Source organism: Caretta caretta, chromosome 2, assembly GCF_965140235.1.
Source record: "Caretta caretta isolate rCarCar2 chromosome 2, rCarCar1.hap1, whole genome shotgun sequence".
NCBI classification, from domain to species: Eukaryota; Metazoa; Chordata; order Testudines; family Cheloniidae; genus Caretta; species Caretta caretta.
Genome location: NC_134207.1, coordinates 160,785,671 through 160,811,980, shown reverse-complemented (window position 1 = coordinate 160,811,980; position 26,310 = coordinate 160,785,671). Strand labels below are relative to the sequence as shown.

At 41.3% G+C, this 26,310-nt stretch overlaps 1 protein-coding gene across 5 annotated transcripts in view; it reads right to left on the bottom strand.

The window, feature by feature from the left end:
- Positions 1 to 26,310, bottom strand: part of EPB41L4B (erythrocyte membrane protein band 4.1 like 4B) — a 256,800-nt gene that overhangs the window by 103,456 nt on the left and 127,034 nt on the right. For 4 of the 5 annotated variants that reach the window (XM_048839325.2, XM_048839326.2, XM_048839328.2 and 1 more), the window contains exons 8-15: positions 21,353 to 21,440; positions 21,041 to 21,129; positions 20,631 to 20,700; positions 20,280 to 20,449; positions 19,961 to 20,070; positions 15,672 to 15,702; positions 13,983 to 14,016; positions 12,211 to 12,278 (exon numbers count right to left, since the gene is read on the bottom strand). In XM_048839325.2, the coding sequence (XP_048695282.2) occupies positions 12,211 to 12,278; positions 13,983 to 14,016; positions 15,672 to 15,702; positions 19,961 to 20,070; positions 20,280 to 20,449; positions 20,631 to 20,700; positions 21,041 to 21,129; positions 21,353 to 21,440 (660 nt within the window). Of the gene's footprint in view, positions 1 to 7,956; positions 9,371 to 12,210; positions 12,279 to 13,982; positions 14,017 to 15,671; positions 15,703 to 19,960; positions 20,071 to 20,279; positions 20,450 to 20,630; positions 20,701 to 21,040; positions 21,130 to 21,352; positions 21,441 to 26,310 lie in introns of those variants that run through there. The other variant, XM_048839329.2, reaches the window with a different exon arrangement.

The window sequence follows — 26,310 nt, the reverse complement described above, 5'->3', positions numbered from 1 at the left end:
TGTGTTCACCTATGCAAATTGGTGAGGACTTTTATCAAGCCTTCCCCAGGAAAGGGGGTGTAGTGATTGGGGGGATATTTTGTGGGGGAGACGTTTCCAAGTGGGCACTTCCCCTGTTGTTTTTGTTAGACACTTTGATGGTGGCAGCATAAAGGTTCAAGGACAAAAGGCAAAAATTTGTACCTTGGGGAAGTTTTAACCTAAGCTGGTAAAAATAAGCTTAGGGGGTTTTTCATGCAGGTCCCCACATCTGTACCCTAGAGTTCAGAGTGGGGAAGGAACCTTGACACAAGCATTTATGATTTCTTTGTGGATAGGAATGAGGAAGAAATGAGCTAGAAGAGAGTGAACCTGGTTTGTGCAAATACTGGGCTAACTACCATATCTGGTACATGGGCTGGAGCAGATTACCTGGAAAGGGCTTTATTGCATGCAAACAATATAACAAAAGGGATGGTCATAGAGCAGATGGGGGAGAAATAGGTGTGAACTCTGACACCTAGCATGGGAGTAAGGGGCATGCTCTAGGGAGAAAAAGTGCATCACAAGGCCTACATGCTCTGTTTATGTGGTGTAGACGAAGGTATAAAAGCTGCTCTATATGCATCCATACTAGAAAAATTAGGAAATCCTATTGCAGGTGTGAAGCAACTGAAGATGGTCCAGAGGGGCCCATTTCATTCCTAAAGACACTTCTAGAGGCTGAATGACTAAGTGGACTTTAACTGGGAAGAAATTTCTCGAACCCTACATAGGAACGATTAAGCTCTTCTGATGAGCTACCCTAAACTCAGAAGTTTAAAACCAGAATGAAGATGTACTGCAATTATTGTTGAGTCACTCTAAGGTTTGATCAGGTGTTTGTAAATTCAGGATCATAAAAAGGGTCAGGGATCCTCTCTCAGAGGCATAAGGAATCAATGCGCAAAAACCTAAAGGCCCTGCAGGCAAATCCAAGACACAGTCAAGCTAAGGCTGAAGTTTAGATTCCATTAATGCTATCCACATTACCATTCAAGCTGAAACCAGAACTATGTACAGTAGACTAACACTGTTCAAAGAAAGGAAATTTCACTTGTTTCCACAGAGAATAATATCAGCAACAAGAAAATAAAGTGACACCTAAATGAATCAACTTAGTACAGTGGAGATGGTCCTTCCTAGGCTCAGTCTCCAACCAACACCAATTGATTCTGACTAGAGATAAAATTTCAGTTATTTTGCAATTTTCAGACTATGTTTTTGCTGAAAATTCTGACCAGCTGTAAGAGAACCTGGTTGAACAGCAGCAAAATATTGTCACCAACCCTCCCCCCCAACAAACAAAACAAAACACCCCCAAACCAATCATTTTAAATGTTCCCTTTTTTAGGTCAAAACTTTTTTTTTCAAAGTGATCAGTTTCACGTGCAATTAACACCTCTTTGGAGCAAGGAACAGTGTGTTCCAGACCTTAAAGATCTAGTAACCATACACACTATTGTTTTTAAAGCTGCATAGACCACAGGTTCCCTTGCTTTTCCATTCTCTTTTCCCTTCTACTTTGCCTTCTTTATCTCCTCAGTCCTTATCATTGTTTACTTCCAGTTAGCTTTTCTTTTCCATTTCCTCCCACCCTAAACCAAACACTAAAATCTTTCCTTCCATCTAACTTTTCCCCAGATGCCCCCTTCTGCTGGAGTCTCTCTCCCTGCTCCTCTGTCCCACTTGTGGTTCAACATTGGGCTCTCTTCTCCCTCTTCACTCTACGGTCTCATCTTGGGTATCTTTTCCATCTCTTCACCCACCCATTAGGCCCCAATCTTCCTCCTCCCTTGGTTCTCTCCCATTGCCCCGAGTGGAGGAAAAGCAGTCTCTCCTGAATGCAGACAGCGTGGTCCTGCTGACTGACAAAGCTGCCAGGCTGAGTGGCCTCAAAAACGTAGGATTTAGCACATGGATATAAAAGATACAACCAGGATGTAAACATCGTTCTCCTTTTTCTAACCTGGGAATTTCAGATATTGACTGTACTGCTATCCAACTGGTCAATATTCTCTGTGTGACTGCATAAACGGTTTAACATTTCTGTTTCCCCATGACTCTCAGAAAATGCAAAAAATAATGCTGTGGGGCAAGTTGCATGTTGTTTGTGGGACTGTTATAAACCGATTGACTGGAGAAAAAGTATTTGTTAAATATTTAAACAGTTTGTTGTCTGACTTTAAACTGTATTAGACCAGCATTTCCTACTGTCAACTGAGTTCAATGGCTGCTCCTTTCAGTTCTTCGGGGGGACATGACTGAGCAACAGAACATTTTGTGAGCAAAAATGTGGCTTTTAAATATAATGACTTTTTTTTAAACTACTCTTCAAATTACTTAAAACTATTTTTAGCAAGTGACTACAATTTTTAAAAAGTGCTCCTGTTCTGGACCTTTCTTCTAGTAATTCAAAAATTTATCTTTTTAATAAAAATAAAAATGGGGAGGTTTTTTAGAACAGTAGCTCAAAGTTTCAGACCCTAATAGGAAAAACAAAATGCAAAAAAATACAGACTACAGAAAGTACAAAGCATGACAAGTTCAAAAAAGCCTAACAAATATTGGGAACGAAAATATGATTGACAATGCTAATGTAATTGAGACAGTTTCTGAATGATCTCTTGGTAGGATTTATCACCTCAACCTTCTTTCCTTAAAAGTTGAAGGGGTTTTTCTTATCTCTTGGTGAACAAATCATTCAGTGAAGTGGTTCTTCAACTGTGGTCCACAGAACAATCCTTGGTGATCTGAAAAGTGCTTGCACGTCACACGCTGCTTGGGAGAACCATTGTTAGTGAGACTCTTCTGCCTATGAGAGGAGGCGCTTTGAGAATACCCAAACAGCAAATCACTATGGGAAGATGAGCTGTCACCACAAAGTGTGCTGCAGGGAGCAACAGACTGCTCGGAGTTGAGAGAACTAATGTACTTCGAACACAACCAAAAGGAAAAGATGTGCAGCTGGTCAGAGAGATAGGAGAGTAGAAGCATTCTCCATATGTCTTCTCTCCAAGTGCCATGGTCCTCCGAAATCCTTTAGAACATACGTCGTCAAGTTGATTTTGATCAGTGTGAACATATGATAATGCATAAATAAAAAAACACTCTCTCTCTCTCAAATGATGCAATGCTGCAAGGTGCTGAGCATCTTCAAATCCCATTAACTCCAAAGGGTTGAACATACTGTATTTAATTATAAAGAATTTACCAGATCTCTGAACTGGGATGGAGAAAAAAAATCTAGAGAGGATTACATACTGTGAACTAATATGAAAGTTTGTTAATGGACCTTTATTTACATTTTCTATCTATTAGTATTTATTCAGTGATAAGTATGCTAGGGGTCTTTCAGGCAGGTATGATGAGATCCTTGCCCTGAAGAGCTTAAAACCCACATTCAGAAATATCACAGGGCTAACTGTTAAGGAACAATTTGTTTTATTTGAAAGAACTATCAAGGGTCAGACTTCTAAAACTGGATTGCAAAGGTGCGCCAGTAACTGATACAGAATTTGGCCTGCAGAACCTTTATTACGGGCGATGAGCCATGTGAAGGAAGGAACCCAACTTGACTTTCAGAATCCAGGTTAGGTTGGTGGGGTTTTTTTGGCAGGTCAGGCAGAAAGAAAAACTTAGCACATATGATATGGAAATCTTTGAGAAACATTCAATATGGAAGCCCACAATGCCCATCACTTTTCAGAATACAATGGCACTTAAGAGAACAATGGGAGCTTCTGGGCTCTGAGCTCTTTTGAAAACCTGGCTCCTTCAATTGTAGTCTCTCTCAGAATTTGACTGCTTTTCAAGGTCTCTCTAGGGATGGGAATGCAATAAACAATATACACTAATGAAGTAGTATGTTTGTTCTATCCCTTTCCCTGACCCTGTGTCTATCTTCTCTATTTTGGCTGTAAACTCTTTGTCACCAAAGGGATAGGGACTATGTTTTTCTATATTTGTACAGTGGCATAATGCCCTCCCCTCCCTTCTTGGTTGGCCCCTAGGTACTACCATAATAAGCACGAATAATAAAAATTGAGTTGTATTTTTCAAATGCAGCCATTTCATTCTTAAAACAGAAATAAATGTGATGCAAACATGCTATTTACACAAACAAAACTTCTGAGTTCCAGCAATCCCAAAGCTTTCATCCTCACAATGTGGAACAAGTGCAGTGAACACAGAGGCAAGTTCCTACATCTAACCAGCAAAGCTAGCTCAGGTTAACCTCTCAAAGTGAGGTTCTTTGGTTGCCGTTGTTTTGTGGCAGAAGCAAGTATTCCAGCATGCCCTGGCCTTTGAAGAATCCACAGACACTTACCAAAAAAACAAAAAACAAAAAAAAAGGGGGAGGGGGGGGAGTAATTTTCTGTTTCCTGGCTAACCGTCAGCACTAATGGTGATGCATGAATTGCAATAACCGATAAATATTGCTCTCCTCAGCTCCCCACTTTACAAAGCAAAAGAAAAACACTGTACTGTTCTTGGAGCCTGATCCAAAGCCCATCAATGTCGTCTTCCCATGGACTTTGAATTAGGTCCTCAGTGAGCCTGTGCTGCAGTGGTCCTCATTCAAGCCAGGTGGTTCCTGGGGAATAGCACCGACCTGGCCTCCTGCTGGATCAAGGACATGAAACTTCTGAAGAACCCTTTTATTTAAAACTCCCCACAAAAAAACCCAAAAAGAAATGCAGAGCTAAGTCGGCCTGCCTCTCCTCACTGCAAGGAATCTCTCTCACATATCCTGATTATGTTTTTCTACCTCACTTGGGAGTCCGTATGCCAAAAATCAAGTCATATCAGCATCTTCATTTTTCCTGTCTCAGTCAGCTTAATTGTTGGCACCAGTGGTTACATTTACCAAATTATTTGCAAGCTCTTATACTACTATTTCTACAAGATGGAAGAGAGCTCTTCTGGTGCACTGGTTTGGGATCTGAAAGACAAAAGACATATTACAACTTACCTGCCATACTAGATGCTCCACCTGATTCTATAGCCTTTGAGCAAGCAATCCTTGAACTTGAGAAGTCTGCATTTTGGCCCACTGATACATGTTTTGGCAGAACTCAGTTATTTCTGTCAGAGTGAACACCCCAGACTGACAGCTATGCAATTGCATTACATGATATAGTCCCTTCATTTTTAATCTGCACTTCAGCTGACAAAGTGATTCATGATTAAGTAATTGAAAAGAGAAAACTCACAGGTTAAGTAACCCATGCTAAGAAGAATTAATTCAAAGGGATGCCATCTTCCCCAGTACTAGAACCTGTTTCTACAGCCCACAGTCTCAGGGCCAGGCCAATATTCTGATGCTGCAATGGGCCATAAACTTGGCCCAAGTCTCAGACCTGGCATTGCAACAACTCCTGGAGTCCCTGGTGTAGGAGGGACGTCAGGGCAGGAGGGAGACTGGTACTCTGGTGTTTTTCTGTCTAGTAATTGCTGCATTGCAGAATAGGCTGCACTGAGTTGTGCTGGGACTGAACAGGCCAGATATCCTCCAGTACTGGGGGGGATGGGAGGAGTACAGAAAGATGGCGTAAAGACTCCTTAGCCCCAATCCCTCTTGAATGCACCAAGTGGTGCTCCAGCAGATCTGAGACTCTCTCCACTATATACTCGAACACAAACCAGTGTAATTTTTGATTCCTGGTGTGATGTCTATTCATCAAATAGCATCTCTAATTTGCAGAAAAGACAGTTTTGTCACCATTTGTGATCATTCAATTTCCACTTCTTGAAAGAGACAGGTGAGGTAATATATTTTACTGGACCAGCTTCAGTTAGTGGACAAAACAAGCTTTTAAGCTATGCAGAACTATTCGTCAGGTCTTATTGGGATATGAGAGAGAGAAGATATTTTACTGGACCAACTTGGACCTGAAGAAGAGTTCTGTGAAGCTTGAAAGCTTGTCCCTTCCACCAATGGAAACTGCTCCAATAAAACATAATACTTCACCTACCATGCGTCTCTCATATCCTGGGACCAACATAGCTACAACATTTCTAACTCTTGTGGAATCAGGAGAGGATAAGTCTTCAAAGAGTTTTTCTGAAAAGTACCTACAACTAATACAAAGGAAATTATAATTTTTTAAATTAAACTTTTAAAAATTAGGATGAAGAACATTTTCAGAAGTTAAACCTACAGTACAATGGGCATCCTGGAAAACTTGCTTTGTTAGCATTCAGTAGGTGGTGGTATCTGTTTACTTAGGACAACCGGAAAGATTTCAAAAGTGACTTTTGTACATATAGAAAAATTGCGTATTTTACTATTTGGAACACAACTGAGAACTACTTTAAATAAATATCCTGTGGCATTCTCATGGGGAATCCTGGCAGGAAACCTATACAACATGACATAAGAACATTTATTTCAATAGATAATGGACCTAAAGTATTTTAGGAACTGTAATGCAAAACTGTGATATCAAAAGAGGTTTCCTACAGTGGCCTGCAAATAGGATCCAGTCTTAAATCCTAACAGCCAAAGATTTTCAAAAGTTATTATAAAGTAATTTTTAAACTAAAAGAGTTACCTTTAACAGTCAAATTCACCAAACATTCTCAGAAGAGTTAAGCAATAGAATTTTGCTTTAAAACATGAAGATTTCTGCCTTGCTAAGAAGTGAAAGTGGTGAGTTGCATTTCTAGCATCCAAAGGTTGGTATTAGCAATTTATTAGCTAATCATACTTTCTAAATAGTAGGGGTGCCAATTTTAGAAAAAACAAACACCAAAGTGCCCTTTAAATTAAAATACATATTCAAAAGGTAGAGTCTCTTCCTACTTCACTGCAGTGGCAGAAGTCAGAGCCGCATCACTGGAGAGAAAGGTTAAATGCAAAATGTCAGACTTTGGGCTTGTCTTCACTATGAGGGTAAGGTGACCTAAGTTACGCTACTCCAGCTACGTGACTAACGTAACTAGAGTCGACATAGCTTAGGTCGACTTACCCCAGTGTCTTCACGGTGCTGAGTCGACGGGAGACACTCTCCGGACAACTTCCCTTACTCTTCTTGAGGAGCTGGAGTACTGGGGTCAACCAGAGAGCGCTCTGCTGTCAATTTTGCGGGTCTTCACTAGACCTGCTAAATCGATCCCTGCTGCATCGACTGCAGCAGCATCGACCGTCCCGCTCTCCCTGTAGCAGAGACCAGCCGTTTACCTTTTTAGTCCTCCCCAAAGGAAATAACTGTGGATGGAGTGAAGGGGAGCAGGAGACGACCTGCCCCTATTGCTTGCAATACCAACCCCTCCTTACCCCTGAATCTCACTGCTGTTATAGGTATTCAGGACCACTGAGTACTGAGGGATGGGCATGCCATAAAAAAATGTAGCCGGGAGTGTCTGAGGTGCTTCTAAAGAGAAGGAATAAGATCAGATAAGTGCTTTCCCATTTGGTACCGGGCATGAAAACTGCTATATACAAATAATCATAAAGGGCAAAATTCACCCTTATGCAGAGATCTAGCACAAGGCTTATGCACCACTTCAATCAATCTTCAACATAGGGCTAAAGTGGCACTTTAAGCCCTTTTGCTCTAAACGTCTTCAACTCCCTATACAACAGCAGCAAAAAATACCGAATATAAACAATTCTATACAGAAATCTAATGAAGTTCCACAACAAAATCATGAAGTGATGAATACTCAGTTGAAGACCATACATATTATGCTGGTACTTTCACATCACAGTGCACTGAGCCTTCAAGTATTTCCAGTGGATTCCAACGAAAATCTTGGGCCTGATTCATCACTGGGTCACTCCAATATTACATCATTGAGGCTACACAATGACCTGAGCATAAAACTGGAACACCACAGTGGTGTATCATTCCCCTAACGTCCACAAAAATTGTATTTATATCTTTTAAACAGATAAATAATAATATATCCAGAACAAAACCAGAAGCTTGAGAATGTTTATTTGTACTTAGCACATACAAGGAAGATCAAAACAAATATTAATGATAGCATTTGTAAACAAATATACTTTACAAAGTTATATACTATCAAATTTGCTCTGAAAAAATGCAGGGTTATCCCTATTTACAAATGGATGCTTATTAAAATCAAGTTTAAAAAAACCTACCAGTTTAAGATATCCCAAATATAAAGAATATTACTTATTCCAGGAAACTTCAAAAGACCAGTTGTAAGGCCAAATTAATAAGAAAATATGAATAAAGATGGCACTACGACTTTCTGAGTAAAATATAGGCGAGTGATCAAAGTACCAGTCACGCCTCTGTAAGGGCCTGAGTCTGTCAAGTGTACATGCAACTTCGCAGAAGTCTAACATCTTTTTTATTTATCAGGACCCTCTGTTTCCCCTTCCCTCAAGTACTACATTGATTACAAGCTATTTCTTGAATCACCCTCTTGGAGAAAAAATTTCAAAAGGTAGTTTTATGCTTCCTTATGGTTTACATTCACAATTTCATTTAAAAAAGAAAATCAGACAAAAGACAGCAACACCCATTATCAAGGCATTATTTTTTAACATTCCTGTGTTCATAGCAGCAAATACTACCTTTAGGCATAGTATGCAATTTCTCATTGGTTTAATCAATAAATCTGAGTAGTAATAGAGTAATCTATTAAATTTAAAATTGTAGTCTTTTCTCTATACTTGTGTTTAGAGTTACATAAACACCGGTAATTTTATTTTGTGAAAAAAACCTTTGATTATGTCAAAAGGATCCCTTTATCACTGGCCATTTAAGTCATTTTTAATTACAAAAGTGAGTTTTGATTCTGTTTTTCATTTATTTCACATCTCCTGTCCTTGTATCGGTTCAGAAACTAAATTTCTGATCATTCATTTTTTAATTGGGTTAATAAATTAGAACAAGCTGACAAAATAATAAGATGCGGTGTGTAATATTTTAAAGAAACATGCCCAGAGTCCCACAAAAATATGATAAATTTAACAATTTACAAAAATTTCAGAACTTGAGCCACAGTGAACTCTGACCAGTTTTCACAAAACTTATCAGATTTTTACAAAAAATATTGAAAATACTTCTTTCAAGATTGTCCGGGAACACTAGACAAGATGACCCTACAGATTAAGACACACTTTTTACACAATATACTTTTAACATAATGCACAGACAGACAATGCTTATGGAATGTAATGATCATCTAGGATGGTAGGTGAAATTAGGATGACCCAGTTTCTCAAAGTGTTGTCATGAGTTTATCTTGGTACACCATACTTTGGATTCCTCCTAAATTCTTCTGGTTCTGATCTTGGATATACTGTAAATTGCGGTCATCTCCACTTGTGGTTGGTTTCCAATATGGCCTGTCATCATGGTAGGGTGGCCTGTACCATTTGCACAGTTATTGGTTAGTGAGAGGTGGAAGTAAATTTTACAATTATGAATGCTATACAGTAATATGAGTTTATCAGATAGGCTCTAAAATGCACATGAAAAATGATGGAGAGTGAACACCCATGGAAGGGAGTGGTGGATAGAATCATGGGCTTGATGTAAAGCCCACTGAAGCCACTGGGAGTCTTTCCATTGACTTCAATGCACTTTGGATTAGATCACATGCACAGCACTTTTAGAATCTTTTCTTTCAAATGTTAAAAATAATCATGCCTGAAAGCCACTGAATTTCCAGGGGAAAAGAGTTAACTGCAGCAAGGCTAAGTGGCTTTGCCAAATGAGCAATAAATGCAGAATCATGCAAAAAGTTGAGCTAGTGGAAGTACTATTTCCCAAAGGCTTAAAAATTAAAAACACAGTAACATTAATGAAGCAATCAATCATCCACCCATAAATACTGCCATTTGCTCAACTCCGATGGACTTAGTTACACATCCACCCTGTTAAACCAAACAAAACTTCTAGTTCCTGCAGCTAGAATACAAGTTTGTGTACAAATTCACTCTGAACCCTGAAAAACAACTAGGAAGAAATATGTTTTCCCTAGCGTACTGGTATAGGTAACTACTACCATCACCAAACTCTCCCAAGCTTTCTGAAGGTACTATGTACCAAATCACCATAAATCATTTCAAGAAGCAGTTGTTTTAAGCAACATGATGAAAAGTGAATAAAAATAATTGCATAATGCCAGACATACTTCTGTATTAATACATTGAAGTTGCTCCAATTTTTTTAAACATTCTTTCTTTGTACGCTACCAAAGTAGGCTGAAAACTGTGAATCTAAAATTGAAAGCTAAGTTTTTATTTTTACTTGAAGGGAACCTCAATAATAAATCTAAAAATTACACAATGACCACTAACCTCAGTTAGATCTTGGAAGAAACTTCAATCCTATAAGATTTTAACTGAGTAACAACAGAACAGTTTTACTGAGGAGATTTTATGGAGATAAGATGGAAAGTGATTCTGCACCTTCTTATTTTGGAGTTTACATTATTTACAAAACAGAACAGAGTATCCCACCAACATCCTCCCCTTATCTCTTGTCCCACCTCAAGTCCAATTCTGAAAGCCCAGCTGTGGGAGTTATATGAAACCAGGGCTTGATCCTGCCAGGGGCTGAGCACTCTGGCACAAATTTACCCAACCTCTTAAACACATGCTCTAACTTTTATCACTTGAGGAGTCCCATTCACTTCAATGAGTCTACTGACATGCTTCAAGTGAAAGCATGTGTTTAAATGCTTTGTTGGATTGGGGCCAGCCTGCTCAGCACCTTTCAGGACTCAGCTGACAGAGGGCCTGCAGGATTGGTCTATAATGTATCCCTTACAGACTTAGCTTTGCAAAAGCCATTTTTCATATTTTCCTGTAGCTCTTTGCAATGATCTTAATCTTCACTGAAGAAAAAAAAAAGTTCTCTTACAAACTTTTTAACACACTGCTCTGCTTATTTCAACATTACTCTGCCTAAAGGAAAGTTTTAGGCTTTAAAAATATCAGAATTAACTAGACTGATATCATAAATGGAAATTCTTTTTAGAAAAAACCCTTAAATGGTTACAAAATCTCTGTAGATGCAGCTACTCCCTGGTAACAGGAAACTGGAGATTTTTGAACTCGTTCTGTGTTAAAATCAACAGGAGAGATTTTGAACAGTAATTTTATGTCAGATTCATTACATATTTTAAAGCTTTTTCCATAAATGTAGTTTTGTTTTTACCTTAACATTTATTTTATTACCAGACTCTCTAGCAATTTTGAGATGGAGATAAAAAATCTGCAGATCCACCTGAGAAATACTGTGTCTTCCATCACTATGCCCTTTCCCTGCTTCTTCAGTCCCATAATCTCAGAGCAGACTATCCCTTCTTCCACTTTACAGCCTACCCTTACTGCTCACGCTCACCTACACTCAGAACCGAACTCCACCTACCCTGTGAAAGAATTGTTTTATCTAAGAATACTAAAATGAAGAGGCAGGAAGAGGGGATAGATGAGAACAGCAATATTACGCACTCAAGGTGGTGCCAGTTATATATGAAAGTCCTAGACACTGTCTGGCAATAAAATAATACAAGTCAAAAAGAGTTATATTTACCTGGGGAAAAAGCACATAAACCACGCTGATTTCAATTTAGACTGAGTTTCTTCCAAACTTGTTTTCACTTAATTCCTGTCTGATAGCACTAAAATTTAAGTCTTTATGTAGTAAGATCAGCCATATTCATAGCTATACAGATACTGAATTTTCAAGTGGTAGTTTTAAAATGTTATTTTTATGTGATTTTTTTTTTGAATCTACCAATCTGTTAATACAATGTTCAATAGGAAAGCTCTATAATTTTCCATGTAAGCTTCTGGAGTACAGAAAAAAGTCGCTGTACATTGCATCTGTACATTGTTGATTTAAGCCCACGCTGAAAGGACATGCTCCACTGTCTTCTCAGATTAAATGCTAATCAAAGTAAAATTCATTTGACTAAGAATATGAAGCACCTCACTGCCAGACACACAACCTACAGAAATTAATTCAAAAGGAAAATTTAATCCTAAAATTTTTTTCTGAATAATACATTAAAAATAAATCTAAGCAAACTATCAACTTCCTTCTAATAAGTTTAATAGACTTAGAATATGTCAAAGCAAAAACTGAAGTGATTAACATCTATCACCTCATAGTCTCATCACAGTTCTAATTCAACAGGTTGTTTAAAATAAAGAAGAAGAAAAATGATCCCTCCCATACAATGGAGAGTGCTTACCTTACGTTCACAGGAGTATGAGGGTGCCAGTGTGGTGGACCAGGATGTATATTAGGGTGATACTGTGGCTGGAAATAAAATATTAGCTTTGATTATATCATTGTATCACTTCTTAATCTGATTGCATTTGATTAATTTTCTATGGAGCTCTTTTTAAAGTGAAGAGTTGTCCTCAATTACATCATCCTCATGTTACAATTGCCTGCATTGTTACTGCAATTTCATACTTCCATTACCAGTTGTACCAAAAAATGATGAAGGACCTGCCTTAAAAATATACCAAATATCACAATTGCAGCTGTTGACAGACGTGAGCATGAACTACTACCATGGAACCGACAGCGACGTCTACACTTGGAGCTGGGGGTGTAATTCCAGCTCTTGTGCTAAAAATAATGCAGCAGCCGTGGTACCACAGGCAGCAGCACAAGCTAGCAGTCCAGAGTAGGTAGCCACAGGGTTCAGGCGGGTTTGTACTCAACATGGCTAGCCCATGCTGCCATTTGCTTCTGCCCACACTACACAACTATTTTTAGTGTGCTGGTTAATGACAATATGTCTACAGAAGCTGAGAATCACACCTCCCAGTTTCAAGTGTAGACATAATCCAAGGGACATTGTTATTCGTAGAACAGCTCTGTACAGTGTAGTCTGTCATAGATTTAAGATAGCAGTCAACCAGGGATATCAGCACTACCTAGGGATTTGAAAGGCAAGATTCAGCCTCGCTCCTGTGCTACTCAACATGTGCATGGGGCCTTTTGGTGAAATGATCTTCAAGTCTGGACCTTTACGAAGCCCTAGCATGAGCTTGGTCACAGCTGAATGAAAGTGAGGAAATGTTTTTGCTGTTCCCTTTGGAAAGAGGTCACAACCCACATTTTTGCTCTGTTGCATAATTTCAGCATTTCTGTTTGCTTGAGAAATGGGTGAAAAGCCATTTTTAGTCAGAGTTTGGAGGGAGAGAAGGTTTATTACAGCAGTAAGGTCCAGAAGGACAACACCATGCTGATGACATTTCCTATGCCCCTTAAGCCCTGATGAGACAGTGACAGTGGAACAAAATCACTATGGAGGTTTTAAAATTTTTTAATTGAAAAATACATTACAATTAGTTTCTCATACATGCGTTCACTCTGGATGAAAATGCAACCTGCTCCCACAGCAGCACTGAATGCGTCTGTGAAGTATATGAAACAAGAGTGAGATCCTCACTTCCACTCCAGGCCTGTTACCCTGGTTACAAGGGAAGGAATGGCATAAAGGGGCTGTAAAAACCCCCAACCCAGCCAGAGAAGGATTCCCCCTGGTGTAGACACCATGGAAGACAACTGTACGACTGCCTACTGCGGACACCTACTAAAAAGCCCTGGCATAGGAGGTGTATTGGGGATGGACCCACACAATGCAACGCTGCCAAAATTCTGGGTGGTGCTGTGGCCCAGGAGGCTGCCATAACTTAAACAGGCCCTCTAAGGCTGTCTAAATGATTGGGGCACCTTTCTAGTCCCCAGAGCTGCCCAGAATCAGGAGGGAGCAAAAGGTGTCATAAAGAAATAGTCTCCCCACTGGGCTGCAAATTCTGTGCGGCAGCAATTAGAGACACAGAACAAAATTGCACCACAAGGGTATGAAAGGAACAAATCAAAACAACAGGGAAGAAGCGGGAGAGAGGAGAAAATGAGTCACCTTAATTAGAGGCAGCAACAACTTTACAGCTAAAGTAATAAAACTAAAAAGTCAATATTCCCTTCAGCAAGTGTTACTCTTACCTGGTAGTTATGGACTTCAGGATTATTTTTTGCACTAAAATAAGACAAAGAAAAAATAGCTGTTCTGTAATTAAAACTGACAAAAAATAAGAAAATGGATCATTTCCATGATTGAGTTTGCTATGTGGGTGAACAAGATTGAGAACTTGATCCTTCAACTGGCTACACAAAGGAAAAGTTCTATGCCTGTGTGGAGACCCTCTAAGTCTAATGAGGATCTGGAGAAGCACAGACATCCTCATGGAGCCAGTTGCAGGATTGAGGCCTAAACTTCTCAGGAATATTGGAAACATGTCGGTACCAGGACAGATGTGTCTTTTCAGGTCGTCGTCTAACAACAATGAAAACATTAACCCATCAGTCCTTGAAAATTCTGTAATGCTAGCAGTCCATTTTAATAGTAGTTAGAGAGCTACGAAGCGAATTAAGAGATCCTTGCATATTACATTTACACAAAAACAACAAAACGAAAATGACAGCTAAACAAACATCATTTCAGCCTCCCTCCCCACCCCCCAGGTACAATGTCTTGTACCTTTTATGACTACTAGAGACACAAACTTCTCAGATCCTGCATTATGCAAGTACATAATTTTACACAGAGGAGTAATCCCATTGACTTGAGTGGAACTACTCACGGGTTTGCAAGAGCAAAGCCTTAAGTAATAGTATAAAAATGTCAAATATTCCAGAATACCAAAAAAGTCTGCAGCAAGTGTTACTTTCTTAAACTATATTTCTTCAAGCTCGTAAGGGTGCTTGTCCTCATTTAGGGCCAAGTTCATGGCAAGTTTGAACTTTTTAAAAATACAAGGCATTTTTAATTTAATCAAGTGCAAAAAAGTGTGAAAAATTTCTAACTGGAGAAAACCAACATTTTCCTCCACATTTCTGAAATTGATAAGACAAACATGGGCAAATTAAACAAAAAACAAAACAGAAAAAACAAACATAATAAACCCCACCATCCATTCCCTGGCTAACAAAATAAGAAATGGCAGCTCAAAGACCAATTTTTAAAAAGTTAAAAGCACCTGCAATTAGGGATTCATAATTCAAGTACCTTCTTCACCATAACTGTACTGTTGCTACTGTGACATTTCATTAAAAAAAAAGGGGGGGGGGGAACACAACTGCATAGCACAAATTAAGAGCTAGAGAAGTTAGTGTGGTTCCATGTACTCCCGATTTCACACGATTATGAAGTGACGATGAGTACGTTACCACATGAAAATGCTAATTTAATAACACCTCTAATTCAGTTTTACGTAGCACAGTGCTCTGTTTTTAGAGAGGTATAACAAAATTTATACCCGACGTTACAAATTCAAAAGCATTAGTAGTCTGCTCAGCAAAGGTCTGCTTGTACCACAGGGAACATTCGGGGCAAAGAAAAGACTATTTATTTTAAACTTACAAAGCAGCAAAGATAGTGTTAGGCGCTCAACATAATGACACAAGATCAGAAAGAAAATAAGCGCAATTTTGCTCCTACTTTCAAAGGACAGAAATCCACTCAGACAAAAATAAAAGAAACAAAGTTTCGTGCTTAGCCCCTGATCTTACACTGTGGTCAGCTAGCACAGGTGCAGGATTCCGTGCTAGCCAACCCTGATGCAGGAACAGGGACTTAAGACTCTTTGCCAAACCATAACAATGAACACGCAATGAGAATCTGGATACACTTACCACAGTTGTGCTGCCTTCACAGGATTGCTTGCTTTAAAGAAAAAAAAGAAGGTTAATCAACATTTACTTTTGAAAGAGAACTTACTGTACCGTAACTGTGGTTCTTTGAGATACTGTAGTCTAAGTGCACCTCATATATGCAGGACAGGAATATTTTTTTTTGAGTAGCAGCATCTGACAGGGCTGCGCATGTACCTTGTGCTCCCACATGAGGCAATGAAGTTGCAAACCTCTCTCTGTTCCCTTATGATTCAAAGCTAGTATTAACTACAGACTCCAAAAAACGGAGATAGAGGGCAGGTCATGGGATCAGCACTGACCCCACAGTTACTGTAGGGTAAGTAACCGTTCTCTCTTCTTCAGTAGGTAAGCGTGGATCCCACTGTAATTCACTGGCAAGCAGTAGCCTCTTAGGATGTTGGAGTGAGGAACATTAGCTGAACCAAACAATGATTGAAGAACTGGTCTTCTGAACTCTGCCAGAGCCCTGGCTGCCATGTCAAGGGCATAATTTTTCAGAAAAGTCAGTGGGTTACTCCATGTTGCAGATCTCAGAGGCAGGAACATTCCTGAAGCAGGCGGTAGATGCAGCCTGTGCCTCCGTGGAGAGTGCCTTGATGGACAAAGTGACCAGGTTGCCAGCCAGCTGATTGCAGGTTGAAATTCACTGTGTAATTCCCTTGGAGAGTCTCTCTGATGAGATAGCATGGCCTTTGGATGTGCCAGAAATGGCCAAAAAGAGGTGTGTAAGGGTAAGGGGGCTGGGGGAGCCAAAACGGATCAACCCTAGCAAGGTAATACAGTAAAGCTTTAATTACATCCAAGATATGTAATTTCTTCTCTTCCAGGCGTGAGTGCAGCTTTGGGAAGAAGACTGGTCAGGTAATGGATTAAATCAGGTGAAAATATGAGACGGAAGAATGTGTATGGTGGTCTGGCCATGAGAGCTTGGAGCTCACAAGCCCTTCAAGCTGAAGCAATAGCCAGCAGAAAGACTGCCTTGATAGTAAAATGTTGCATGGAGCATTCCAGTGCGGCTCACAGGGAAGCTCCAAGAGCTTCAGGAGGATGACACGAGATCCCACAAGGCAGACAGGTCTCTAACTAGAGGACAGATATGAAGGAGGCCTTTAATTAGCTTCAACATCATCGGGTGCAAGAAGATCGAGTCTGACTGTTCTGGAGCATGACTCGCTGATTCTGTTGCAAGGTGAACCCTGGCAGTACTGAATGCCAGTCCTGTTTCAGGATCAGCACATACGTCAGGATCTTTCGGTCCAGATTGTTTTGGGCTGCCCAGTGGAGAATTCTCACACTGGAAAAAAGTCTTCCTGGTGCAGAATTTTCCTGCTGTGGGGAAAAGGGAGCCGTCTCTGTCAGTAAGGCTCAAACAGCCAATATCCAAGACAACAGAAGCAACGACTGGGGGTCTGGGTGTAAGATCTGACATTGGGCAAGCTGGGAGGTGAATGGAAGGTTGCATGGACAACTGCAGCAGTCTGACAGCTGAAACTGCCTCTGCCAGCAAGGAGCTTTCAGGATGACTGTAGCCTTGTCCCTCTTGGTCTTGGACAATATCCTGGAAATCAGGGGACTTAGTGGGGAGACATAGAGAAGTCCTCGAGACCACTGAAGAAGAGAATCTGGGCTCATGCTTCCCTTGGAGCAGAAGTTCAGGCATTTGGTATTACCCCCCGTGACTGCAGAGGGTCCAGAGGAGAGCAACAAAAATGATGAAAGCTTTAGAAAACCTGACCTATGAGGAAAGGTTAAGAACACTGGGCATATTTAGCCTTGAGAAAAGACAACTGAAGTGGGACCCAATAACAGTCTTCAAATATGTTAAGGGTTGTTATAAAGATGATGGTGATCAGCTGTTCCCCATGTCACCTGAAGGTTGGCCAAAAAGCAACGGGCTTAATCTGCAGCAAGGGAGATTTAGGTAAGATAGCACGAAAAGCTTCCTAAACTCTATGGGTAGCTAAATACTGGAACAGGCTTCCAAGAGAGGTTGTGGAATCTCCATCATTGGAGGTTTTAAGAACAGGTTGGACAAACACATGTCAATGATGGTCTAAGTTTAGTTGGTCCTGCCTCAGTACAAGGGGCTGGACCTGATGACATCTCAAGGTTCCTCCCAGCCCCACATTGCTATTATTCTATTCAGTCTGATGGCTCTCTGTTCCAGGATGCTCATATGTAAATTTAGTTCATTCCGATACCATGTTCCTGGCATCTGCAGGTGGTTCAGGCAGGCATCCCATCCTGTCCTTGAAGCGCCTATGATAAGTATAACAGTTAGGGAGAGAGCAGAGAATGGGACCGATCCCTTTCCATATATTCATTGGGAGTAGCCAACCAAGAGAGCTCTTGTCAGACTTGGGGAGGAGCTATGGCTTGGACCAGTGTGGCTCCCAGCTAGATGCCAAGGATACCCCTTCGCCAGGAGATGAAAGATGAGAGGGCTTCAGGTAGTGATACGGAACACAGGTCTTGCTCTAACACTGAATCCTGTTCTTCCTGATACTCTGTGTCTGGCCAGAGATGCTGAAGGGAGGAGGGACCTCTTCCTTGAGCACAGTTGAGTCTGGCTTCTCGATGCCCAAGATGGTGGACCCCAGTAACCCCAATAGGGCCATAGTAGTAAGAATACCATTGGCTCATTGGTATTATCCAATCCTGTGCCATTCCTGAGGAGGTGGCTGGGGCAGAGCCCTGTTGAGGAATCAGGTGAGCCTCTCCATGGTGTCAGCCACTGAGCTGAGGGAAGAAGGTTCTCTACTTGAAGATGGAGAGAACATATGCCTTGGTGATAGTGAGGAGGAGTAGACATCTTGTAGTGGGCTCTCTGCCCTAGAATTTGTACCAGTATTGGCAGGTGCTTCAGCACTGATGGCTGTTCCAGTTCTCCCCTAGGCTCATCCTCCATGGTCAATGTCGACACTGAGGGGTGCAGTTCAGAGGCAGTGTGTTGTTTCTCCTTATGGGGGAACACACTGACCTTTTCCCCAGAGTCTCTGCCTCTTTATTTGAAGTGACTCCTCTCTGTGTTGGGGCAACTGTGCCAGTTCCTTTCTCGGTGCTGTCTTCTCTGCACTGGGTTTAGGCGTAGCCTGTCTGCTGGGGGAACCCTGGATGACATTGGCTTGTCCACTAGCATGACCTTGGAGCTCATTTCCTGAGGATACCTTCATGGATTGCTCCAGAAGGTGGAGTTTGAGCTTCATCTCATGTCCTAGGGGAAAATGGCAGGTACACAGAGCACTTGCTTGGTATGTGCAACTCATCTAGACAGAAGAAGCTCCTACTGTGTCCCCGCTGCAAAATGGACAGGGCTGTACAGGGTATATATACGGGGATCAGCACGGGGTGTGTGTGTGCGCACCAAACTATTGATACTGGGTTCAGATGGATTGATATGATTGCAGCAGTCAAAAAAAAAATCCAGGTAATCAAAACAGAGTCCTGAAGAATTTCTGAAGGTTTTTAGAAATGTAGCCAAAGCTAAGAACTAGGTCGGACATTCCACAGGTTTAGTGCCACAAGCAGTCAGAGGGAATGAGAGTGTGTCACGGCCACACCGCCCTTTATACTGTCACTCAGGTCCATGAGAAGGCACAGGGTGCACGGGCAGACTTTGCTACTCAAAAAAAAAAATACTGGTCTCACATGCCCTGAGGTGCATGTGCGCCTACAATGGGATCCACACTGAGACAGACTCAGAGAATGATAAACTACCCCCGTTTTTTAAGATTGTTTTGTAGCTGACATAAGCACAGTGGAAACAAAAGATGAGATCAGTAGCCCCCTAGATGCACACACACAGAGAAGTACCTCTAGATGTGGTTCTCCCCATTCCCATGCAGAAAGGGAAAGGGGAGAAAGTCAAAAGTGTTGCCTCCCCCACGCCCCCACATTCCAAAATCACAAACCATTTACACAAAAATAATTGTCCGATGTAGCTCCAGGTTTGCACCTGCAGCTGAGCTTGCAGGTGCCCGGGGAACGTATAACTCTGGCTGAGGATGGGGGAGAAGAAAAGACACAGGAAGGATGGGAGAGGATGCAGGAGACGCAAAGGATAATACAACAAAACTGACTCAGGGAAAAAGTTGCTACCTTTGATTTTTCAGCTGGTGACTCATTCGGTTATGCTCGTCATACTGAGCTACAATTTTGTTTGGTTGTAATATGGTCACCTATACACCAACAGAAATTCTGAAATATGCATGTGTGCTCATTAGTTTAATGAATATGTATAATTCAAGTGGGTTAAATAAAAGCCCCACCTTTAAACGTTGAATGCCTTCGCGATGGATACCGTTTGCTGGGTTTTCTTTCAAATGTACTGGTTCTGCGTAACCTGGACCCATGTGTTGCTTGATACTCTGTTCGACCACTAAAAAAAAAAATTTTTTTTTAGTTAGATAGAGTGACTTAACTCCACCCTTACTTCGTGCTTATCAAACACACTTAGAGAAACCAAGCTGCTTTGCAAAGAGTAATAAATAAATAATCTCAGAACGAACTGGACAAATCTTGTATTTTTGTGCTGTGTCTTCTTGCACCCTCAAATAAATACAAATGCCCAGTTATTTCATTAAATACCTGAATCTGAAGCGTGAACCCAGCCTTATGAAGTCAGATCTGCTAGATTTACTGTTTGCTGGTATTCGCAGTCTGAAGAATGCATGGTGTTCCACTGCACATTTCCACAAATGTTTGCAAGTTTTTGCATTGTCTAACCGGAAAACAAATGTGTGCTCTTGTTCTCTGCCCTAAATGCAGAAACAAAAACTTTGGAAGTTGGCAAGCACAATATTCGTTAATGGCTAACACAAAAGAGAAATGGCCTGACCCAACAAGGCGCTGAGCCCCTTCCGCTTCTGTTGGCCAACAAAAGTTGAACGTACTCAGCCCTTCAATGGATCAGGTTCCGAGTAAGGGGGGAAAAATTACCTGTTCATCATCTTCTACAACCACAAGTGTTAATTTGCTCTTTTTGAAGTCCATTTTAGTGATTTTAGGCCTACACATACAGAAAATAAACAGGCATTTTATAAGTTTAGGATTTTTAGTTAAAGAAAAAACAAACAAAATGTATATAAGAGGGTTTACAATAATGAGACATCTGACCTCATAACGTATTTAAAATATAAATATATGTTTAACAAATCACTTTAGATTTCATTGAAACATAAATTGACCTAGTCAGAAGCACGTATCATAATCTATTTTGATATTGCAGAATCAACCTCCCTTCTTAACTCAACCACGTTATACATTCAAACCAAGCCAAAACTCATTATTTAAAAGGGGAAGGATTTCAGCAGTTAACAAATAGGGATATAAAGCAAAAAATGAATTACCAAAAAAATAAGCCTATTTTGTTTGCTCCTTCAAAGATCAATATGCCTGTTGGCGTAAGTCCAAGCGCATAGTCACATCCATCTCTTCCCTACAATCAAACACACGATGGAATAATCAATATGCAGTTACTAGCACAAATCTTAATATTAATATGGTAGTAACTCAAAACTTTTGTTATAAGACATAATACCAAAGTCTGTTTGCATGTTTTAATAGTAGAGAATTATGACCTATTTATAAAGAGATGCACATTCTTCTATTTACAATCTCTTCCACTCCCCACAGAAATAAAATGACAATGTAGGTCTTACCTTAACAACATGCATATCTACACCATACATTTCCAACCATTTAGCTTTGTTCAAGTAGCACAATTCAGCCTGTGCTGGGGTTTTTCCCCTGTAAAAATAAAATGGAAAATGTACTTTAGTTTGCAATAGAATACTTGCTTATATACAGTATAACTCCCCTTTTCATCCATTACCCAGGCTCCTCTGCCCAGGACCCTGACTCTGCAAAGCACTTACATACATGCTTAACTTTATGCATGTGCTTAGTCCATCCCTGTTCAGCAAAGTATTTAAACACAAGCTTAATTGCTTTGCTATGTAAGCAGGGTCCTACTTAGAGGCTTAAATGCTTTCCTGAAAGAATACACACAGACTCCATGCTGCTGAATTCATACACAGCAGAACTTTTTCATTTTAGCCATCCTGCATTCTTACCACCGAATGCAAATCTCCTTTTACCCAGTCACGTAGACTTGATAAAGTGATTGGTTTACATTTAAATGCTGCCAGTTACATGCAAACGCGATCTTAATTTCTAGAAAGAAAGCGCGTAACTGGCTGGATATACAGCATGCCAATATAAAAACTATTTCTCCTAAATGTTGTGCCACCGCAGCGCCGTCACTGAGGACGCCACACGCCTCCAAGTAGCGAAGTGTTTTTCAAAACGATTTCAAAATTCAGTCTCTTTCAAAGCGGTTAAGGAACTGGGCATCCTAAATATTTTTAGGGGCCCTGAAAATCTCTTGCAAGTAGCGGCCGTTGGTCCACGCCTGCACCCTGGACTTCCCGGGTATAAGGGTTGGTGCAGGCTGCCTGCCTTTCCAGCTCCTTGTCTGCCACAGATCCAGTCATGAGCCGAAGCAGAGGGGAAGAACTTGTAGGTACAGGTAAGTAACCTCCATTTCTTCTTCAGGGCCAGTCCCTAGGTGTACTTCACGTGTGAGTGATTGGCAAGCAGTCCTCAATAGGAGGCGGCGGTTGCAAGGATGCAGGAGGTATCGATGTCCGTAACAGTGCAATTCCAAAGTCTGTGTCAGCAGAAGAGGCTTGAACCAGAGTGTAATGCTTTCAGAAAGTGTGCATGGAAGTCCAGGTTGCAGCTTTACAAATGTCCAACCCAGGCATTTTTCAAAGTGACGCTACAGAGACTTCCTGTCCTCTAGTGGAATGGACTCTCACCCCATCTGGGTGACCTTAACAGCATCACAGAGCAAGAGGCTTATTGGTATCTGATAGTGAGGTTCTGCTGACCTGACCAGTTCAGTGTACTGCAACTCATTAATGTCAAACTGTATCAGCTACGTGTCATGTAAGGTATAACTGGAAAATTAATAACAGAGATAATTAATATTCTTGCATGGTGTATATAAGGTAAACACCCAAGAGACAATATGAAGGAAATGTGGAATTACAGTGTGTTTACCAGGCAGGTCTGGGGAGTGGGTAAGAAAGTTTCTCCCAGACTAAGGATAAGTTGATGCCTCCAGCAGGTGTAATAAAACTTGATTAGCAATCGCTGGCAAGTGGCCATTCATTTGCATTGCAAAGAGCAGGAACAGATCAATTTGCATTTTTGAAAAAAAAATGGGAGAGAAACCAATATAGGACTTCCTTCACCAGACTCAATGTCTCCTTTCTCACAGCTTGAATACTTTATTTTATTTTGAGGGGCAACCATCAGAAGAATCCATTTTAAAGGTTAACTGGATGATAAAAGAGAGGGTCAAAGAACATCGAGTGACCTTTCACTTAAGGTGACAAAGGAACCGAGCACTTTGAACTTTGCGGAAGATAATGACCAGAGGGGTAGGGCAGCCATCTAGTTGGTAGGGAGCATGGTAAGAATCTTATCTTGACACAAGATGGTAGTTTTGTTAGGTCTTAGCCTCTAAAAAGTGTTTTTCACTTTTATTTCCTTGTAACCATTTCTAACTCTATCCTTTATACCTGAACTCACTTGAGATCCTATCTCCTTTGGCTAGCAAACTTGTTTTACTTTTTAATCTAAACAAACTCAGTGTTGTGTTTGAATTGAGGTGATTGTTAACTCCACTTAAAGTGATAAACTATGAAGTTTGTCTCTTTAAAGGAGCAAACAAACCTCATTATTCCTCTGAATGGTCCAGGAAAGGGCTGGATATTGCAGAACACATGATTTTTGGAAAATCTGGGACAGGGGATGTTGGGGTTAATCTTGCCTGGTGTAACCAAAAAGCTGGTGGATACCTGTAGTGTAGCAAACAGGCTGCTGGAATCAGAGTTGCTGGTCCAAGGTTGCTTATTATACAGACACTCAATGCATACTTCTATGCTGGCTGGGAGCATCCAAACAAGAGAATTACAGCAGCAGAGCAATTTAAAGCACCTATGGTTACAGAGCAGATGGTAACGCAACCCTTCAGTGGGCTGGATTAGACCCCAGAATGTGACGATGTGCCAACTGATAGAAAAGGAGGATACAACCAGAAATCCACAGAGTATCTGAGCTGATATCACTTCTTCCTGTGTCCACTCTGCTAAGCAACAAATAGTCTGGGTGATTTCCCAAATGGTTTCTTTTTTTGCTGGTAGAATGCCAATTCTTGTCAGACATCAAGAAAATGGCATCTCCTTCCTCACTGGAGGCATTCAGGAAAAATACCAGTAAATGAATCGATTGGTTTATGTGGAACTCAGAAATTAGCTTTGGGATGAACTTTAGGTGGAGGTGAAGGGATACCTTTTCTTGATGAAGTATAGCGTATGGTGGGTTGGGCCATGAGGTCCTCAACTCACCCACTGGCCAATGTAATGGCAACCAGGAAGGCGACCTTGACAGACAGGTGGGACATTGAGGACATGGCGAGTGGTTGAAAAGGTGGCAACTCCCACTCATAATTGGGGATGAAATGCCTCCTGAGGCTGCCCACCAGTGAGTTCTGAGTGCCCGGGAGGTGCATCACAGAAATTGTGATGTGATTCCAGACGCACCATAAGTTGACTGCCCCTATGCCAGCGGTTCTCAAACAGGGGGTCGGGACCCCTCAGGGGGTCACAAGGTTATCACATGAGGGGTTGCAAACTGTCAGCCTCCACCCCAAACCCCGCTTTGCCTCCTGCATTTATAATGGTGTTAAATATATTTTAGAGTGTTTTTAATTTATAAGGGGGGGGAGTCGCACTCAGAGACTTGCTATGTGAAAGGGGTCACCAGTACAAAAGTTTGAGAACCACTGCTCTCTGCGCACTGCAAAGGATTTTACCCCTCGTTTGCGGTTATAGAAAACAGTTGTCCTGTTGTTTGACATTATCCAAATGTTATCAGGATCATATGAGTGGGAGGAATGCACTGCATGCCTGTCTGACTGCACTTGGTTCCAAAAGATTGATCCGCATCCCAGCCTTCCACAGTGTCCATGTATCTTGTGATGTGTGACTGCCCATGTGGGCTCACCAGCCTATGAGGGATGCCTCCGTGATTATCATCATGCTGGCTGTGTACGTGTGCAGAGGGCAGGGTAGGGGGTAGGAAAGGGACTCCAATGCACACAATTTGGGGGTTCTGAGTGAAGCCCTGACATTGACTGGCACTGTCATGATGGTGTTCATGCTCTGTGTGGCACATATACCAACCAGAGCCAGGCTTGCAGACAACAGAGTTGCAGCCTAGCAAATGGCCTTACATATGAGCAGGAGGCCATGTGACCGAGCAAAGACAGACCGATCTGGACTTTTGTTCTGGGTTTGGGAATGACTTGGTTTATCAGACTGCTCATGACTAAGAATCTGTTTGCAGGGAGGGATCTTCCTTGCAGTCAAGTCCAGGGTCATGCCTATAATGTCGATGAGCTGTGTGGGAATCAAAGTACACTTGTCCATGTTTATGCAGATTCCTAAGGATGCCAGCAGGCAGAGCAAGGACAAAGTTGCCAACTGAACTTCCAGATGGGATCTGCCGGTTAGAAGCCAGTCGTTCCAAAACAGGAAAATGCGGTAGCCACTCATCCGTGCTACCACCACTGAGAAGACCTTGGGTGCTGTCGTCAGACACAATGGGAGTCCTCTGAACTGGGAGCGTTCCTGTCCTACAAGAAACCTGAGGAACCTTCTGTGGGACAGGTGAATGTCCACAGGAAAATAAACATCTTTCATGTCGAGAGCTGCTCATCATACACCTTTTTTTCCAGGCAGGGAATTACTGAGGCCAACATAACCATGCAGAATTTTAATTTGTGAATATAAACTCTGACTTAGGTCGAGAATGGGCCTCCATCCTCCCTTTTCCTTGGGAACTATGAAATTGTGGGAGTACAACCCTTTCCCTGGATGCTGAGGTGGAACTTGCTCTATAGGTCCTCATTTGAGGAGGATCTTCTCATGAGAGCAGACCCTGTATAGAGGCCAGAAAGAGGGCTTCTTGAGAAGGGGGAGAAAGAAATTTGATGGTCGCTAAAGTGGATGATATCTAGTAACCACTTGTCTGCTACAGCCCTCCAGCTGTGGGCAATGTATGCTAGGCAGCCACCAAAAGGGGAATTTGGGAACAGACAAGGATGGTATCATTGTTACGTTGCAACTCCCCAGACTCCTGTCAAAAGTAGCCTTTAGCTGGTGGAAAACGCTGAGTAGCTGTCATCGAGGGATGGGGCTGCATACCCTGGCCTCTAAATTCTTGGATGCTTGCACGGCTGTTCATGTGGTCATTGGTGTTAGAAAGGCTGGGGAAAAGGTCTCAGCTTACATACCTGTTTATGATGCTTCCTTTGTGATGCTGGCAGAAATCCAAGTACCAGCTCATGCCAAAGTTCCCATGTGTGAGTTGAACACTGATAAATACATAGCTGGAATCAGTCTGGCTCAACTGTGCATTAGTATTTAAAATAGGTATTAGAATTACAAGAATGTATTTAGTGTTTAGACTTTACCGAATGCTTGTAAGTTGCTGCATGCATTAATCTCACTTATAACATCTGTATCCCATACTGGGAGGAAATATT